This window comes from Montipora foliosa, chromosome 6 (genome assembly GCF_036669935.1).
Source record: "Montipora foliosa isolate CH-2021 chromosome 6, ASM3666993v2, whole genome shotgun sequence".
In the NCBI taxonomy this organism is placed as follows: domain Eukaryota; kingdom Metazoa; phylum Cnidaria; class Anthozoa; order Scleractinia; family Acroporidae; genus Montipora; species Montipora foliosa.
Window position 1 is genome coordinate 59,464,060 of NC_090874.1, and position 20,000 is coordinate 59,484,059.

Below are 20,000 nucleotides of genomic sequence, written 5' to 3' on the forward strand. Positions count from 1 at the left end.
CTAAAATAGCCGTTTTGAAGAAACTTTAGCCATTGATTTTCGTTTGCCATCAGTGAACAGATCTTCTTTGCTTTCCTCATTTTTTACTAACAACCCATGACACTGTCCCTTTAAGCACGCGCGTTTTGGAGACGCAGACGGCAACCGGAAGTGAGCTGTTTTCCCTTTTAACTGGTCTTCACACAAACCACATTTACATTGCCAAGTATCTTTTCTCCATTAGAGATGATTGGTATAAAAATCTGGAAGACACCACTGTTCTGGTTTGCAAAATGTTCTCTTCCGGTTACAGTCCGCGTCTCAAAAACGCGCGTGCTTAAGCTCCCTAATGACGCTGGTCCGCACGCGCGCTCACTGTTGTTCTACGAGAAAATCTCGTACTCGTAGTCGTTCTCGTCCTAGAATCTAAAGCTCTCTATTGTCTATTTTTAGAACGGCTACTGATAGATGTTTGCGGGAACAAAGCGTAGATGCATTTAGCATTAGCACGAACAATCCTCGTGTGGAATACCGTTTGGTTGCGGACCTATTAGGAGAGCTGCGGTACCCCGGTCATTAGGCCCAATCAAATTGGCCATTATTTGGCGGGACCTGTATTCTAAATTTAGATAATACTGTAAACTGATGGCAGAGTTCGTGCTGGATTTTGTCTATAAAATTCCACGAGTATTCAAGGGGTTTTCAAGAACCAGGAATTGAGTTTTCAAGGAGTCTTTATAAGAAGATTTCTACGCCATAGCATATGGCATATACGCCATATATAGTGTTACAATGTTTTCTTGGCTAAAAAGCTTACCTTGATATTCCTTACCACATCCTGAAAGTTAAGGGCACCCACGTGCATTTTAATTTTTGGTTTTAATGTTTCCCTAATAGTCAATTTTGGGCTCAATTTCTGAAATGTCTCTTTAACTTAGCACGATGCAATCTCAACAATTTTAACCCAAGCAAAAATTAAAGGAGTTTTCAAGCAGTTTTCCACAAAATTCTTTTTTTTCAAGGGCTTCTCAAGCGCCCTTGAAGTCCAAAATTAAATTCCAGGGCTTTTCAAGGACTTCAAGGAGTAGCACGAACCCTGTGATGGGCTAAGGCCAAATAAGATAGACCGACACTTCTGGGCTATGGATTTCAGACAATCGTTAATGTTCCTGTAACCAACGTTGCCCACAGAAATTTGCGCCAGAAGACGACTTTGCCATCCAGAAATCTATCCCTTGGTTTTTGACGGCGTGCTATTTTAGTAAAGAAAACTAAGAGTAAACATGTACTAAAAACCAAATAAAGAGCCCTTCTTCGGCTGTCGGTGACGCGGCAGCAGAGTCGGGAAATTCTGGGTGCAACAGGATTCGAACCTACAATATTGGAATATAAATTGGGATGCTCCATTACCAAGCAACAGGAGACTCGAGGAAGCTATGTCAATAAAAATTTTGTTCAAGTGTCATTTTAGCCGGCAAAATCAGAGAGCAGTAATTAAAATGATCAAATGGTGCCATATATTGACAAGGATAGTATTTGAGTTGTTTACCTGCCGCTTCTATCCCATCCGACTTAATGGTACATGAACTGGTTTGCGATTCGTCAGGAGTCTCTTCAGTAGAGAGTGTTTGTTCCAGGCTCTGATGAAACGAGAGGAAAATCGTTATCATTCATCTCACCGACTAAAACAAGTAGCCTTATAAAAGAATCAGGTGGGTTCTTTGTCGACATTAAGAGTTAATCAAGTGAAGCTATGATCCTTGCAGTTATGAACGCAGTTTTAGCATGCGTAGAGAAGCCTGAAAGATTCAGGCCTTCGACGTTGTTTGAACCCGGGCTTTGGACACGGGGTTCGCACCGGTATCGCGAGGTCACGGGTTCAAACCCCGTTAAAGTCCTGAATTTTTCAGGCTTCTCTACGCATTTTCTAAGATTGCGTTCATAACTGCGAGGATCAGAGCTTCACTTGATTTCATATCCGCAGTTCAATATATGATTCATTTCATATATCATTTCGTTCATTAGGAGTTAATGAACACGTTTTTTTTAGACCACTGGGCCTACGGCTGAGAGTCCTTATCTACTGGTAAGTCTTGCGACTTTGCAGATGTGATTATAAACGCAGAATTTTCTTCCCAGTTTTTATTTCAAACAATTTTGGTTGGCCGTGCCGAGTTTGCACCCAAGATCTTTACTGCATCAGTGCTCTCCAAGTGGCAACTGGTTTGTGGTCACCGAAGTCGAAGGAAACATGATGCGCATCAAGAGTTCATCACCCACATGGACTCTTGTGCGAATTTATGAAGATTCAGTAAATTACATTAATTACTTAATTAATTCAGCAATTAAAAATGATTCAGTTAATTAATCAACTTGAATTAATTTATTAAAACTTTATTAAAGTAATTTATTATATGAATAAATAAATTAATATAATCTTTCTTTAAAATTGATTCAATTGATTAATTTATTTATTTATTTCAACTAATTTATTAACATGAAAGCTCACCGTCTCATTGCTTGTCTCTGGAACAACCCTGTCAGATGGTTTTCTATTCCCAATGCACGTCGGCGAGGTCTTGTCCATTTGGGGGACGGTGGCCTCTTGATTGACGGACACAAGCGTCTTTGAAAAGGTTGGTTCCAGTGACCTCTGAAATGCACAAGAAATCAAACACGAAATGTGAATATCATTTCCACGAATTCGCGAATCGGATATTCAATATATGATTCACCAATACATTTTTTCGCCAATGCAGAAAGCACTCTCTGGTACTGACTTTACAGTACGTGTTGTATGCATGTCACATGATCGGATTATTTTTGTTGCACAATTGATGACTAGAGTAGGAACAGCCAGGATATGAAACAAATTTTAGGGAAGCAGGACGATACTTTGAAAAAGAAATCAAACAACCGCCAGTACACATCAGAATCAATTTATATTTATCAAAATTGGACCATTCTTTGGAGAATCCAATTAGAGAACTTCCAAAACGTCGCATGCACGTTTTTGTTTATCATGCGCTCAACAAGATTTTTCTACATGAATCTTAATCCGGATTTTAGTATGAGCCATTTTTTGTATCAAAATAATGGGCCATTTCCGTGTTGCTGTTTGTCTCGGTTTCGAAGCGAGTTTCAGTGCTCAATGAGTTTGATTTGCATGAGAGTATGCAACTCATACACCTTGTTCCAAAATGGCCGCCATTTTAGTATTCTTTTGTTTCCATGCAAATCGGCCCTTACGGCCTCGTTTAAGGTTAAACATTCTTTTGAATTTTACGTTTGAAAGCGAGGCCATAACGGCCAATTTGCATGGAAACAAAAGAATACTAAAATGGCGGCCATTTGGGAATAAGGTGTATTTTCCATTTGATTGGGTTTGCACCAGAACTCGCTTTGAAACTGATGCATGCAGCAACTCGAAAATGGGCTCTTGTATGGTAGTTGTTTGTATCAGTGTAACTAGTAATAGTTTTCACTGCATCTGCTCCCGCCTAAGATAGTATGAAAGGCAGTTGAGATACGTTTGAATTATATGCTGAACATGTCGCCCCTGTTTCCGATTTGCGTCTGACAAATCGTCGCCCCCGTTTCTAATTTGTGTCCGGACAAAATCAATTTCTGAGCAAGCCAACTCGATTTGCATCAGATCTGCTTCAATGTTTGATTTGTCAATCGCTAACTCGAACAGTGACTCATAAAACACATCGGTCGTGTAGAACAACACCAATACCACTAGCACCCCGTTTAAGGACAGTGCCTACTATTGTTATTGCGCATACGTTGTGCACATCTCCAGATACCGGTACTCGGATTTCCTATCGCCGATGCTTACTAATACAGGGATATTTTTGCGCGGTTTAAAACTATCCGGAGAAAGTAGATCCTAGTAAGTACTCTTGGTATTCAAAAAGAAAATTGGGGGTAACCATGCATTTTTGAGAGATATTTAAGCTTCAAATTGAGAAAGAACGCCATACATTGCTTTGTATTTTAAAGCTTTTTACAAATATTATTCATGAATTATCTTTGAAAAAGGCGTGGTTACCCCCAATTTTCTTTTTGGATTTCAATAACTCTTGTCAAGATCTACATTTCCTGCATAATAACACACCGGGGCAAAAATATCTTTAATTAGTAGGCACCGTCCTTAAGAAATACTGATACCACCTAGCAAGCCCAGTAGAGTAAATCGAGATTGATCACCCCCCACCCCCCCCCCCCCCCCATATCATCTACCAATTTTATACATTTACCCTTTTTACGCGGGGACTTCTAGGTTTGACCTCTGAGCCAAAACCCTGCAGGGACAATTATGAACAACTCTATTATTTTATTTTTGTATAAGGCTGACCTTTGTTATTCTCTCGGTACAAGTATCTTTCCCCTTCCAAAGTCTCCTGAAACCCTGTGGCGGCAGACCTGGAACAACATTGATATGAAACTCAGAAAATATAATATTTGTATTTTTAGATGCTGTGGAACAGTCTCCGTGAAAAACGATTTAACAAGGAGGATATATACATAGAGAGCAAGAGTCATCAAGGACTTCACAATGTTTTTACTAACACCTTATCTCACGAAACTTTAGCCTCTGGTCAATACATCACAGACTCAAAGAGAACATTACAACATACACTTGCTCAGTGGAAACATTCTTACACTCACAAAAAACCTTTAATTGATGGAAACGTATGTTTATGCAGTCAAACTCATTGCAAACAACAGAAGGAATGAAAGAAAGAAAGAATGAAGAAGCATTTCAAGTCAGTTTTACCTTGTAAGTAAATAGGCTGATGACCTTCTTCCATTATTGGAGAATTGAAACTGTTTTGATAACTTAAAATCCCCTTATAGTGTCTGTTATTCCCTTGGGCAATAACGTATTTGTGCTTCTTTCCTCGTAACGGCTGAATTGGAGTGGTTGTGGTGGATACAGTAATTATTGGAGAGTTTTTGCTGCCTTTGTGGGGGCTTGGTGATACTCTCATTCTTGTTGAAGGCAGATCGGTTCTAGAAAATTGCTTTGGAGCTGATGTCCTCTCTGGAGGGAGCATAGGAGTCCTTACTGGTGTCTGAGAAATAGCTAGCACAGAAAATTGTTACAAAAGGTCAAGACTAGTTAATTTACAAAGAAAAAGAGGTTTGCTCCATTTAAATTTAAACTGATTACGTTGATAGATGCTGGTAAGGTTTCCATGTTTTTATGAAGGCCAACGGACGTTTGTGCAAAAGTGAATTTTTGTCATCATCATTATCATCATCATCACCTTCAAAAGTTCTTCAACTTTCCCGCAAACTATGTATTGTCTAACAAGCAGTCGTTACAATGACAATAATGCTAACAAAAATAAAATTTATTAGAAGACTTTCAACGATTAATTGAATATACATGTAAAAGCAAGTCTATCATGAAAAAAAAAGAGCTTCGCATTAGAGTGCACTGAGTTTTGATATTAGTTTGACTCTCATCCCCACAATATCGGAATATTTTTATCTTTTTGTCAGTCTGGAAATGTCATGGTCACACAAGCGAGAGTTGAATTCCTTTAGCAGGGTCCAGCGCATTATAAGCAAAAAAGACCTTGTTCCATATGGTGATGTTGTAATGCTAGACAAACGAGAATCTTAAAGCCTAAACAGGAATAAAATAAAATTATTAATTGTTATTAATTTTTTTTAATGTACAGTATTTCACGCAAGAGTCAACAATGCTATTTTTTTCTTTTCATATCATCTCTTAACCTTAATAGCCTACAGTTTTGTAAAACGAACCGGTTTAAGACTGGACTGCTAGCACTTACCATCAGGAGAAAATTCAGGTTCTGTTATTTTCCCAGGCTGAGAATGTGAGGGAACAGTGGCTGGCTCATTTTCTTGCTGACCCTCCTCTATTTGAGGGCAGCTTTCTCGAAGAAGAAAATTTTCAAAATACATGGGCATAGGAACGAGAAGCACAAAGCAGGACATCTGCATATTTGGATGTGGCCATTCCTGCCCATCTGGTGTACCTGGGTTGCTTGTATGTATCTCATCTGTGTTATCTGCTGCGGGCAAAACCATTCTGTGACTGGTTGATGAACAGCCAGAGGAATGATCTGACTGTTCACACAAGGATGAGGAGGGAGGATCCATCATGCTAGGAAAGGGAGTTATACCAGCTGGATTTCTTTTCCTGAGGTTCTTAAACTGTGAAATAGATGATAAGAATGCATCTGATGGAAAAGAGTCACTAGCTATGGAGGAATTATCCTTTTCTCTTTTGTCTTGGTATTGGTGGTTAAAGGCGTCTGCCATGTGCAAGAAGCTCATGTCAGAAGAGTCATCATCAGAAATGGCACAGCCCTGGTCTTGACTGATTGAAAATTCGTAACTGATCTTCTCTTTTTCATTGGCAAGTCTTCCAGGTTCTTCATCGGCGTGAGAGCACTCTCTTGAAAGGACCCCTTCCCCCTTTATTGTAACACTGCTCTTTTCTGGAACTGGACTTTGCACTTGTGTTTGCTGTGTCAGCGTAATTTTGTCAGGTTCTGGCACCAAGGCAACAATGGGTGAAAATGGACTAACAGACGTGTTTAATTGATTGCATGGCACACTATGATCTTCAATAAAACAAAATAAAATAAAAACAGACTGTTAGATACTGAACGACCAATGATTGTAGTACATAATTTAGAATAGCCCATTTTACAGTTTGTGTGCTCCCTAGCTGGCTAGTTTTGAACAAACAAGTTTTGATTCCAAACTCCCTGCTTTCCTTACAAAAATGCAGACTGAGTAATCTTGGGCTAGATTTGTAAACAGCCAAATAGTTGTCTCCAGCCATGGAGTTCATATTTAATCTCATCAAGGGAAAAGGCCAATCGAGTATTTATGAAGGACTTACCTCACAAATTCATGTACAATTTTGGATTCCTATTTAGTTTGTTAATTAATCCCAATTATTATGAACATCATTCACGATACTTTATACAATTTGTAAATTTTCAGATGTATTGTGCTCTTTTTTTTTTACATGTATTCCACAATTGACAAGTGATTACATCCGACTCATCAAATAAAAGTTCCGTAAATAAAAAGATTTGCGTTGTATTGTTTTGTATATTAGTCAAGTAAATTGCTTTAATTTTTTCTACAGTGATTGGAAATATTCTGAAGCATGAGATTTGTGTACGTTGGAAACCACACCTGGATTTTCTTTGTTCTTTTCAGCAATTTTCCCAGTGATGCGCTTTCCGTGTTTTGAGATAACTTTTCCCTCTGCTACACTTGTATCCTCTGAATCCTGTAAGTATGTAAGCTTATGTTATGTGGTGAAGCCATTATTCTTCATAAAGCCAATCAAAAGAAAAAAATTGAAAAAAATAAAGCTTTGCCTCAATATCTACCAGCACGCCATTATCATTCGTTTGTTCTACAAATCGATTAAGCTTTATTTAATATATAAGCGATTTATTTCAATCAAGACTCACCATCACCGAGTTACAAAGCTGAGAGGAACCCTTTTCAATCAACTGAATTTGCAATGGTCTCGGCGACACGTTGGTGGACAACGTAGCCCTAGCACCTTGATGGCGGGAAAGAGAAATAATGAAAAGAAAACGTACCATCTTGAGTATTACCATTCCTATCCTTGAAAAAGCAAACCCTAAACTTATACTGAAAACAATTAAGAACTTAATTTAACCTTAATTTGGGCAGCACGGATTTCAAAATGACTTAAGTTACTCAACGGCTCAAAAAGCGCACATGAAAACTTCTAAAACTTCTTTGGGAAGCACTTACCTTGTGAGGAGCTAAAAAAATGTTCCTCGGTAACTGAAACGTCGAGAGACTCTTCGTTTTCATCCATTCTCGTAAAAAGGCTATTAGCAGTAAGTCTTAATATTTCAAATTCCCTCTCTGAATTGACCGAAGTTGCAAGTGACCTTTGAAAACGCTTCACTTGCTCTGAATCATCTGATTCGGTTATCAATATTTCCTCCCATCAATCGTGATCATGTGTTCGTCCTTTCTTTTCGAAAGCCGAACCAGGAAACGAAAACAATCTCCTCAAAGTCTCTCGACACTGTCGAACCTACAGAGAAGCTAGATATGGCCGCCAAAAAAATACACCACGTGACTCTGAACCTCGTTTCAGCGAGAGAGAATAAACCGGGGGAGCTTGGGCAATTTCCATTCGAAGTGAAAAAGGCGGGCGAATGAAACAGCATTTTCCGTTTGGCCTTTCGGAACCAAATTGCCCCAAAATGTAAGCAGCTATTGCGCCCGAGGAGGAATGAACTAAGGGAAAGTTCAGGACCACTTCGCAAGCCATACCCAACGTTTCGACTCTTTTCCCTTGAACATATCCGTTCCATTCGATTCCTTACCATCCTCGGAGACCCAGGGGCAGTTAGTGGGGCCCGATTTTTTTCCTCGCTCGTTAAGACTTTTTCCCGCCCCCACTAACTGCCCCTGGGTCTCCGAGGATGATTCTTTACCCGATGTTTTCGAAATTTGTGGTCGAATGGAAAGCGCCCTTGGTACAACGATTCCTTCCGGATCTTAAGACTGGACACTTCCGTCTTCAAACATTACAATCGTAACCGGAGTTGGAGTAGTTGAAGTTTCCCAGTGCTAAAAAGACATTACCAAACGTCTCCAACATCCAACAGCTGAAACCACGCCTGGGTTAACAAAAATGACTGGCTAGTTGATCCCAATAGAACACGGCTCTTAACCAGTTCTTTTTATTGAATATTTGTTACAAGATGCATAGCCTTAGGTAAAGTGAGACTACCAAACACGTTCTGAGTTTGTAATTCCATGAACGGTTTCACGCTTGGGACTGCCGAGAAACTCCTGGAATATTATGCAAGTAAGGAGGCAGTGTGGTCCAGTGGTTCGAGCGTTGGGTTTGTATGCGTCTGATCCGGGTTCAAATCCCGTTCTAACCTCTGGTTAGGATTTGTTTCCGGTTGTCCCGGATTCAACTCCACCACGCTTTGTAAATAGCCAACTGGTTGCCTCCTGCCAGTTGGGGTTCTTAATGTTTCTGTTAACTTTGAATTGTTTCTTTCACATTGTTAAAAGTGGGGTGCCTGTAAACTAGCTTGATAGCTAAGTTCACTTCCACTATAAACAAAGCATTTACATTTACATTTACATTTACCCAAAAACCAGGACCACATAAGTCCACGGCGAGGCATCTTCGCTGACCATGCCTGTTTCTGACAGGCGCGAGTGACCATTCTCAGTCCTAGGGGTAATTTGTTATGCAAGGCTTAGGATTGGTGGAAAATGTCCTACTTCGATGGAAAATCAATAATTCATTCTTTGAAAACGCCGTAACACAAATGTATCGAAATTGTGCGCCTCAAGCCTGTGTACATCCGCCCCGTCCACTCAGAAAAAGGGAGGAGGCACTTGTACACAGGTTACGCCCTGTGCATGTCGTTCAAGGTAAGGACGGTGCCACCTATTGTTATTGCGCATTTATTCTGCACACACGTAATCATTTTGGCACGCGCTGATTTTATATTTTTCAAGTTAAGTACGATGCCTACTAATTCGAAGGTATTTTTGCCCCGGCTTATGATTATGCAGGAAATGTAGACCTTAACAATTGTTATTGAAATCAAAAATTGGGATTAACCACCCATTTTTCAAAGATATTTCATGAACAATATTTGTAAAAAGCTGTAAAATACAAAGCCATGTACGGCGTTCTTTCTCAGAAGCTTAATTACATACAGAAATACATACATCCATCCGTACGTAATTTTTCTTCATCGAAATGCCGCGAAAGATTTATTCGGTTTCAGTGCGAAACACAGGTCTCTTGAAGCAAAAGACCAACGAAAAGAAATCGTAATGGTACAGTTTTCACAACGACATATTGGAAAAGCTAGAAACACTGATCGTATGGTGCAAAAGAATTAATAATTTCAATGGAGCCATCGTTAAGTCCACCACAATGAAACAGGGCTATTTATAACGGAAATTGAGAAAACAAATGTAGTAAGTTTTTCGAAGACAACCACACAGGATCTGGGATCAATACTTTCAATGCAATTATTATTATTGTCACTACGAAGCAATTCTAATGGCCTTCAAAAAGCCTTCAAAGGCAAGTAAGCCCACCACAGGAAACGATTGACAATGCAAGAACAGTTGTTCAAATAAGAATGCAAGTGCATGCACAGGAACCCCAAGCGCAGTGTGATGGAAAGCTAACAAAAATATAAGGTTTTGTATGGGAATCCCGACAAAAGACCTGAGAAGATAATTTTACGAAACAATTATCAATTAAAAAGCCTAACCTTGTTGCTTCCTTCCTGTGTGGGTTTTGTTTCCAGATTTGACGCGAATTTATAAGCCATTATCAGTTCCTCGGTTGTCAACGGTTACAATAAAATACCAAGGCTGAACACTTAATTCTCACGAGCCCACCAAATCCAGTCAAATATTCCTGGATAAAATGTTCCCACGGTTAAAATTCCACCGTAGAATTCAAGGACAAAGGTTTTTCTTTCATTTCAATCCACTAGCCGCGCAATTGAAGCCCTGTCGTTACCCACGTCGGGTAAGGATTTCAATTATCAAAATCCGTTGCGAAATCCGTTTTCGGATTTTGTTTGATTGGAAATCCGAAGATCCGGATTTTAAGATCCAAATCCAAATTTCCCAATCGAAAGCACCCTTGGAGTACTCGCGTAATTATTGCAATAAAGGGAATCATATTTTTAGACAGCGTTCTCACAGCCGTTGTCCTAGCTTATGCTCCTTGTTAACGTTAAGAAAACATTAACTGCCATTTGACTGCTTCACTCAATTTTTATTTTTTTAACGTGAAATTACAAAGATATATAAATATATATATATTGACAAAAGTCGCGAAAGATTTAATACAAGTTGCTTATTATTGTTATGTAGCCTTTTAAAAGCACAGTCTTCCGTTCCCACCTCCGTCTCCAGGTTCTCTTATTGGCGTTTTTCGTAAGGATTGAGATAGGGCAAGTGGGAAACATGGACAGGAAGTAATGTGTTTACATGGGAGACGCCTTCCACTGAGTGTAAATTTAAGACCCTGATATGCTGGCTCTTCTTATGCCGATCCCCTAAGAATTGCGCCTTAACCATAAAAATAAGAACTAAGACGGTCAAAATCATATATTTTCTGCCGACCTTGCTTGTCTTTCCTGTGAAATCCTTACTTAGCTCACACAACTAACTCCAATACAAGGACCTACGTATGTATCTGCACGTGACATTATCAAACTGACATTTCGCCATGGCTAAGATACAACACGGTGAGAACTGAGCGAAACACCTATTGATTAAATATGAAACTGTAACCAAAAAATGCTCGAAACCAGCCATTTTACATTCGCCAAATGAGAGAAAAGTTTCTATCGATACTGTAGTCGAGCGCACTGCTTTCCTGTCAATGCCACCAACGGATTAACTGAAAAAGGGCTAATTGACTCTATGATACTCGGTCTAATTTACATATGAATAGGAAAAACTATCCCAGCAAGAGCTTTTTTTAAAGTTGCCTACATGCTTATTACTTTAACTCCATTGTAAATTTGGTGACCGGTTGTAAACTGTCGGTTGTCGAATGCATGCTTTTTCCCGCGCTTGATACCGGGTGCACGTATTTCCTTTAATTCCCAATTGGTTCATTTGACTGTCTGCATCTGATGTAATTGACCAATGCAAGCTAAGCATAACTGAAGACGGTACCCAACTAAACAACAGTCTGTTTTACTAAAGTCCAAAATGACGCCTCACCAAGCCTTATTTTCTATAGACCATTTTTTATTTTCTCAGACAGTATATTTACTAATTCACCTCATGAACACCTCGCCAAAAATTTAATGCCACAGAAGAAAAATGTTCTTGACGGAGCTATTGTGTCCTGCACGAGAAGAACAATTTGGAAGATTATTTCGGGGTTGTCGGGATAGTTTTGCATTAGCCTGCTGAAATGGAGTACTTGGTGAGTATGCCTCTGATCGTCTTGCTTTGAAGAGTCTTTAACCGCTTGACAAATTTACATGAAATTTGGCCAGGTTGTTGCCAGATAGTTGTTCTGTTATAAGCCTGGTCTGCAATTTTCTATCATTTTTTTCATTTTAAAACTAAATGTTTTTCTCGCAATTTTCCCAATCAATAAAAGATAAATTAATGCACTTATCAAAAACCCGAGAAACGGTTTTTTACCCGTACACATCAAGAAGGAAATACAATATTCAGCACGCTCTTCTCTTTATTCCTGGGGGTTTTGGGTTTCTTTGTAAATACATATGCCTTCATGTGCCTTTGGGAAATGCTTTCCGTTTACATAATGCACAAATTGGTACTTTTTTGAATGAAAACCCAGTACATGTATCTGCAATTAACAGGAAACCGAAAAGGCTCGAGTCAAAGTGGTTTGCACTAAAATGAAAACACAAGAGGCGGCGCCGGCCCTTGAAGGTAACGAGATTCAAGTTTTTCTTTTCGAAATCTTTTATTTTTTAATAATTGCTTGTTTTATCCCGACGGGCGTCGGAAAATGTTCCTTGCTTAGCTGCCAATCACAAGAACCAGACAAACAAACGAACCAATCACGGCTCAAGGAAAACGAATGCAAAAAACGCGGAATAAAGTGACAGCGTGCACGTGTAGGCAGGTGGCAATGACGATTAAATTAACAAAAAATACAGACGTTAGAATTAGAGCAGCAAATAACACTTGCGCATTCGTTGGCTAACCTTCTGCTCTCTCTAAAAGGAAACAGTTACGCCTGTCTCTCGTATTGAAACAAGCCGGTTCCACGGCGCTTCATGATGAAATGAGCGATAACCAAGCCCCCACCGACACCAACCACTAACATGAGAATAGAAATCCCGGCCGCTAGGCCACTGGAGACACCCTTGGTTTGTTTGCCAGGGGAGCTGGGACGCGGGGGCACTGGAACGGTAGTCGGAGGTGGCTGGGGTTGTGGTGCAGGAGGGGATGGTACAAAGCCGACCACAAACGAGTAAGGGATCGCGTTTAAAGTTCCTACAAAAAGAAAAAAAAAACCGAACAGACATCAGTTACTGCTGAAAACATAAACAATGTCAAGTTTACGCCAACGGTTCGAATAGGTGATTGTCCAATAGGCACGGATACCAAATGGTTTGTAGACTCTTAAAGAACCTTACTCACCCACTTTGCATTGCGCACCCACATTACTTCAGTCGCCATTTTCAGGGCCCCAAAACACGGAATTCTATGACTCTGACTCTGTAAAGTAATGTTTCCATCGGACGTCAAATGGGCAGTATAATTCTGTTTTCTATTGGAAAATAAGCTATGTTTATTAGAATTTGAGTTTCTAATATTATTTATGTATGACTTGCTCTTCGCAACATGTTATCGTGTGGAAACGGAATTGTTGTTGAAACATCTGCTCTTGGAATGGCAGCGAAGAGTACCGAAATTGGAAATCCTCGATTAACGGCTGGAACGATCAGAATTAATGTATTATCATTTCTGGAAAGTGAAGAAATAACTTCTTGGACTACATCAAAAGGAATCACGAGCAGCAAATCCACTGTCGGATCGATAAATTCTGTTCAAATATTGTTGTACGTGTCTTCCGCTCAGGCTGCTGGCACTGAACAAAGAGGCAAGGCAAGTTTTCGGCAAACATTTGGATACTGATCTCGGCAGCTCTTTTCCACGGGTAACGGGTAAAGAGTAAAGGATGAAGGATAGAGATTTCTACTTGACGGTTGTCATGACGGATTTGTAAGGTAAGGTTAAACTTCAGCATTTAAATTTCTTCAATTTTCAACAACCCGACCCACGACCTAATTACCATGAATAATATTACCTTGTTGATTTCATTTCGTCTATATAATGTTGTTGATCGATGGAATTGAGCACGGATTGGATAGGATTTAATAGTCAAGAGAAAAGAAAATCCAAGTTAACGAGAGCTAGCTACCCACGATGACTATGCGAACAAGAGAATATAGGAAAAATTAAAACAATTCTACCCGATCTTATTTGATAAACTAAAGGAACGACATCGAACAAAGAACACAAGAAAAAAGCCAACAATACGAAGTATTTTAGGTGGTCAGCAAACCAAGTAATATCCCCTGCCAACAAGATGTCACACATGGCTAATTACCGTGTTCGCTGCAAAAGCCCATTTCCGACTTGTTGTTTTGCTCCGCTTCAAAATATATCTTCCAGCGAAACCACTCAAATTGAAAGAGTTTGATCTGGATAAAAATGCTCAACCATTTACCATTTCAGTGGTTTTACAAGGAGACTCGCTTTCAAAATAGAGGCGAACAGCAAACTCAGCATTGACGTTTCTTTGCTCGATGGATTAATTTGCTTCGTGATTTCCGAGTGACCGTATAAATTGCATATCTTTCAGAATTATTATGACACTTAAACAAAAACCACTTTGTCTTTATTCCATAACTTGCGTTGTTCTTCAGATTACGAGTCGTAGTAAATGTAAGTAAATTGTTGTCAACTCCCAGAGAGTATAATTGAACTACATGTGAGTTTTGTTATAACTTTCAAGAAACTTGAAAGACGAAGATGTAATGAGAGAAACAAGGTAATATCGCGTTGGACTGTGCATGCGTAAGATTTCTCTGTCTCGTAGAAGGCCGTTCTGAAGTCGATATCTCTCCCTTCAGAGGCAATCGCGATGACCACTAAACCACGTGACAGATTAAGGGGGAATGTGTATCAAAGAGTTGGGGGCGTGACTGGAAACGAGTTTCTGTGTTTTCGTTGTACGCAATGCAATATCCGGTTACAGTATGACTCTGTAACAGATATCGTAATTTTATCATTCTTCCAGTATTAAGAAATATTTTTAAATATCATCGTAGAGACTTGCAAAGCAGCTGTTTTCTAGTTTTGATGGGAATCAATGTCGTTAACAACAGTTTTAAATGTAAACAAATATCCCCGATCGCACTTAACCTTACCATTAGGTCACGGACTGTGGACTTCGGACTACAGAATTGAAATTGGCTATTTACCAAGATATTGAAACAAAAAAAGAAAAACCCACTAAAATACTGTGAACTTATAGGAAGTCGGCTAAAAATCCTTCCAACAGAGTGTAGGCTACCCGTAGCCTCATCTTCTTCTTGGTCTGGACAAGTTGACAACTATAGAGGTCAGAAGGTCAGCTTGTGTTTATTTACAGGAAGAAGAAATGTTTGTTGGATTCAACACCCGTTTGAAGACAAAAAGGAAATTCTAGAAATGTAGAAGGGCATTTTACCTAATGCTACAACTGTGTATTGTGCGCGCCACACTGAGACTGTCCTTATAGTTTGCTTTATACTCGCTTAAAACCTCAAAAAAACGGCAGGAATACGAATGTTGGTCAAAAAAATTTTCTAACTGATTTGAAATCTTTTATTGTTTGTTTTTACTTCTGGAGTGTTTTTTCCTCGAATATCTTTTTTGGAAAAACAACATTGAGGGTGAAACAAGGTAATGTCGGTTCGTTGCCATAGCAACAGGTTTGTTTACGCGTCGTTTTGGGTCGGGAAACGCGCATAATATCGCAATTTTCGCCATGATTTTCCGCGTCGATTTTCCCTTGGGAGACTAGGATCTAGTTTGTGTTTCGGACTTCGTTCCCAGTGTCGTTTGAGCAAACCGCCGCCATATTTTCTGGTTTGTGGATCGTGACAGAATGCCAAAAGCTAAATTTGCTTCTCAAAGGCGAAGGAAAAGAAAGTTTCATTTGAATAGATTTACAAATAGTAAGAATTACAATAACAGAGGCTTTGTGGATGGAGAAAGCAGTTCTCCTTTGCTTGAAGATGAAATCAGTTCGTCGAATACTCGAGTTGACGATGAAGCAAAAGAATGTTTGTCTGCATCTTACCGAAAGCTAAATATCGAAGAAAAGAAGATCGAAGAAAAGAAACCAGTAGATAAATCGGAGAAAACATCTACTTCTAGCAGTGATCCAATGATTACAGGGTTCAGACTCTTTGACATGGAAGTGTTGTGCAATGTGCTCTCGCTATTGAGGTGTCATGAATGTGGTGAGTCGAGTCTTTTGTTTATGGAAGATGAAATTTATAGAAAGGGCTGTGCCTCAAGTTTGCGTTTACTGTGTGAGAAGTGTGGCTGGATTTACTCCTTTTACACCTCAAAACAACAAGGGAAGAGCTTCGAGGTGAACAGACGAATTGTTTATAGCATGAGAATCCTTGGAAAGGGGCACACTGGTGCTAAAAAAATTTGTAGTTTGATGAATATGCCCCCACCACCAGCTCCATGGAACCAGAAGGTGTCAACCGTATATTTAGGCACTCTGTGGAACTGCATAACTTGCGTTATACAGAATATTACGGAGATGGTGATAGCAAAAGTTTTAGTAGAGTAAAGGATGTGTACCAAGCTTCAGGAATTGCAGTTGAACAGAAAGAGTGCATCGGCCATGTGCAAAAAAGGGTGGGCACAACACTTCGCAAGTTGAAGCGCGAAAACCCAGGACTGGGAGGGAGGGGCAAACTAACTGATTCATCAATTGACAAGCTCCAGAATTATTATGGTATTGCCATTTGTGCCAACGTGGGGAACTTGACAGGGATGAAAAAAGCCATCCATGCCAGTTTTATGCATTGTGCCGCCAGCGAGTCCCGCCCATTGCATGACCACTGCCCCATTGGCAGCACAAGTTGGTGCAAGTACCAACAAGATAAAGCCAACAGGACAAGTCTCTATAAGCATGGTCCTGGACTTCCCTTGGAAGTTATTGCCAAACTCAAACCAGAGTATGTTAGACTAAGTGAAAACAGCTTGCTGGAAAAATGTTTGCATGGAAAAACTCAAAACCAGAATGAGGCTTTGAATGGTACGGTCTGGCACCGCGTCCCTAGGGAAGTGTATATTGGCCGAGAGATTCTTGAAATGGGCTTGTATGATGCTGTTGCTCACTTCAATATTGGCTGTTCTGTTGTGTTGAAGCTTTTTGATGCTCTTGGCATTCCTCCAGGAAGGTTTACTGAAACTGGTTGCAAACAGGAGGATCGAGCACGTGTTCACCTATCTCAGAGGAAAAGCCTTGATAACACAAAGAAGAGAAGAAAAGTGCTCAGAGGCTGAAAAAAGAGAAAAGATGACAAAAGGAAGGAGGCAGTGGGTGTGAACTATGCCTCTGGGTATTTTTAGACATTTTAAGCAATTCATTCCTTTCTAGAAATCTTGTGAAATGAAAAGATCAACTTTAAAAGCCTTTTCCTCAAAATTAAGAATTTTGCGTATCTGCTGAAACTGTAACATTGATATATTTTTGGGAATTTAACATATTTGTCTCATTTTTTCAGTGAAAATAGTGAATATAGTGCTGCGTACAATGAACTAAAATTAGCCAATTTGGTCCATATGGCTATGAAATCAAAATTTTCATTTGGAAATTTTCACATATTTTATATTCTCTTATAATTAAAATCATGGTGTTTCTTGTACTCGTGCAGTATGATAGTTTTTTTTAGTTCCTTGTATTATATTGCCTTTAAACATTATTCCCTGAAAATTTTATCGAATTTTGTTGAAAACTTTTGGAGTTAGAGCTGTTATAGCAAGGACACCCTCCAGCAGGTTCAGTCCCACCCTCTTGGTTACCATAGCAACATAATTGGTAAACAATTATCAAAATAGACTTGTCTCGTGGTCTGTATTCAAAGAGTGCAGGTTGCATTTTGTTGAAAAGCTTGTGAAAAAATAACAATTTTTGAGGTACATGCCACCTTAAGCTTATTTGCCAAGTACCCCGCTAGCAGCGAATTCAACTATCTCGCCTTGTTGTTTCCATTGCAAACTGCTTGGGTATAAAATCAATTCGGGTTGCTTGCTTATTAATTAGGGTCCAGTTAAAAGTTCAAACAACTTAGTACCACGCGTAGAAACTGTATTTCCCTCTCTAATTCACTGCAGAGGTAGCTCCACGCTTCACAGAAAAGCGCTCGAAATGACGGTTTCCTGTTGTTTTTCTGATCGAAATCTGTTTAATTTCACAGGATAAACCTCCCCGAGGACCCGGGGGGGGGGGGGGGTACTTTAGGAATTTCTGGGTGGGGAAGTGCTGCTGGGACCCTCAAACCCTTAGCCTATACCAGAGCTAGTTTCAGCTGGATTTTGCTACCCTATACTAGAGTAAACTCCCCAAATCACTCCTATCCTTGAGTAGCTGTTTTCCAGAAACTGAGGTCACTAGCACAGTCTAAAACAAAGCCAAAACAAAACTTCTTTATGAAAAAAGGATTTATTTATACTTGTCCAGCAATGCCAAGCACGTACGTACGCATTATCAAGACAATAATTGTTTAATTTTAACCAGTATTAATACCACCGATTTTCGTCTGAATCCCGATTTTTGACAGTTAATAATGTCCAGTAGCGTTTTATGATAGTCGTCTATCAACGCTGTTGAGGCTGAGTCGTGAAAATTTAAACTTGCCGATTTAATTTTTTTCTATTTTTGAGTAGCAATTCCTGGCTTCCTTAGTCTAGATAAAATCTTCAACCAACTGGTCAGTTTCGTGAAAAATGATACCCTATTCTAGACCCAAACGCTCTGATTTATATACCCTATGCTAGAGTAAACTGCTTGAAAATCATACCCTTCACAGCGGCACATACCTATATAGCCCATATATGGCAGTACCCCCCCCCCCCCCCTCCTCCCGGGCTCGAGGATCTTCGAAGTGTATTTTAAATAACTCAATGATACTTGCCCATGTATGGAAGTAGACGCTCCAAATTCCCGGATAACAACAACAACAAAGGCGCGCAATGTAAAGTGGGTGAGTAAGGTTCTTTAAGAAGTGTAAACGTTGAAATTCAAACAAATATTCCATTAATCGCTTCCTCTAAAGTGACTTCCCCGGCAACGAGCAGGGTGGATTGGGCTATCCACCCGATAAATCACTGTCCAGCGAACAGACACTAGCAAAACCAATTAAGAATCGAGTCATCCCGGAAACCTTTAACCAATTGGGGCCAGGTGGTCATCTTTGAGACAGCCGGGTTTGCTGATAACAACCGCATTGAAAAAGCTGGACAAGGGAACACACGAAAACATAAAGAAACAAACACATAACAAAGATCATAGGAAGATTGATTTCAACTGGTTGTGAATTGCTGATACTTGCCATTCTGAAACTTAGCTTGAAAACGTCTTTGGGTCATTGAAGCATTCAAAGCATCCAAGCCATCCATAAGCCCCTTCTCAGGATACACAACAGACACATCGCCTCCACTGGCCTTCGGTCGGTCCAACATTACAAAAGAAACCACCAGTTCCTCTTTCTTGTATTCAAGCACCTGACAAAGAGAAAAACAGCTTCTTCAGTTCACGACTAACCTATGTATGCTATAAACCGTAGAGCAATGACAGGCGAGCAGCTCGAATCCAGCTCCTAAAATCTCAGTTTTTGTTACGGCTCAATAGTGTTCCATGGAAACTGTTCGTTGCACATTCTTGGCTTTAATAATTAGTTGGAATTGCGTGTGTAAATTGACCTGCAGCTCCAGAAAAATTCCGGAAAAAAAAGGAAATATTCTCAGATATGAGGGGATCAATTCCTACACCTGACTAAATTCAGGTGTTGCTCATGCACTCCTTCCAACAGCATTGGGGTCACTGTTCCTAAATTGCTAGGTATTTTCATGACCATGTTCCTTACCTTCATTCCATTGACTCTGATTATTGACACATTGGCAAAGCGACCAACTGCCTTGCTGAGGCTCATTAATAATTCAGTTGACCCTGCATAGACCATGAGCTTCCCTTGAGGATCTGTCAAAAACCAAGGATGCAAATGAATTTATTTCAAAGCACTTTTGGTTCACTTACCACTACAGAAGAATTTCAACCAATCTGCTATTAACATACAACGGTAATTGACAATGACATCAAAACCAGTCCCCAATTTAATACGAGAAGAGTTATTAGACACTGTAGTGATGACATCAATGATAATCGGTCTCCCGAA

General features: G+C 39.7%; 3 protein-coding genes and 1 pseudogene across 3 annotated transcripts in view; 2 read left to right on the forward strand and 2 right to left on the reverse strand.

Moving 5' to 3' along the window:
* The window catches only part of LOC138005843 (uncharacterized), a 13,090-nt gene extending 7,242 nt beyond the window's left edge, over positions 1-5,848 (reverse strand). Inside the window, exons 1-5 of the mRNA XM_068852018.1 lie at positions 5,790-5,848; positions 4,763-5,071; positions 4,340-4,407; positions 2,489-2,632; positions 1,452-1,619 (exon numbers count right to left, since the gene is read on the reverse strand). Of these exons, the coding sequence (XP_068708119.1) occupies positions 1,452-1,619; positions 2,489-2,632; positions 4,340-4,407; positions 4,763-5,042 (660 nt within the window). The 5' untranslated portion in view covers positions 5,043-5,071; positions 5,790-5,848. The remainder of the gene's footprint in view (positions 1-1,451; positions 1,620-2,488; positions 2,633-4,339; positions 4,408-4,762; positions 5,072-5,789) is intronic.
* A 4,935-nt stretch (positions 5,849-10,783) lies between these two features.
* Positions 10,784-20,000, reverse strand: part of LOC138007967 (uncharacterized) — a 17,384-nt gene continuing 8,167 nt past the window's right edge. Inside the window, exons 5-7 of the mRNA XM_068855117.1 lie at positions 19,692-19,804; positions 19,158-19,329; positions 10,784-13,020 (exon numbers count right to left, since the gene is read on the reverse strand). Coding sequence (XP_068711218.1) covers positions 12,755-13,020; positions 19,158-19,329; positions 19,692-19,804 — 551 coding nt within the window. The 3' untranslated portion in view covers positions 10,784-12,754. The remainder of the gene's footprint in view (positions 13,021-19,157; positions 19,330-19,691; positions 19,805-20,000) is intronic.
* LOC138007968 (proline-rich transmembrane protein 1-like) overlaps positions 13,091-20,000 on the forward strand; it is a 25,785-nt gene continuing 18,875 nt past the window's right edge. Inside the window, exon 1 of the mRNA XM_068855119.1 lies at positions 13,091-13,757. The gene's annotated coding sequence lies outside the window, so the exon portion shown is untranslated. The remainder of the gene's footprint in view (positions 13,758-20,000) is intronic.
* Positions 15,620-17,434, forward strand: LOC138007970 (uncharacterized; annotated as a pseudogene).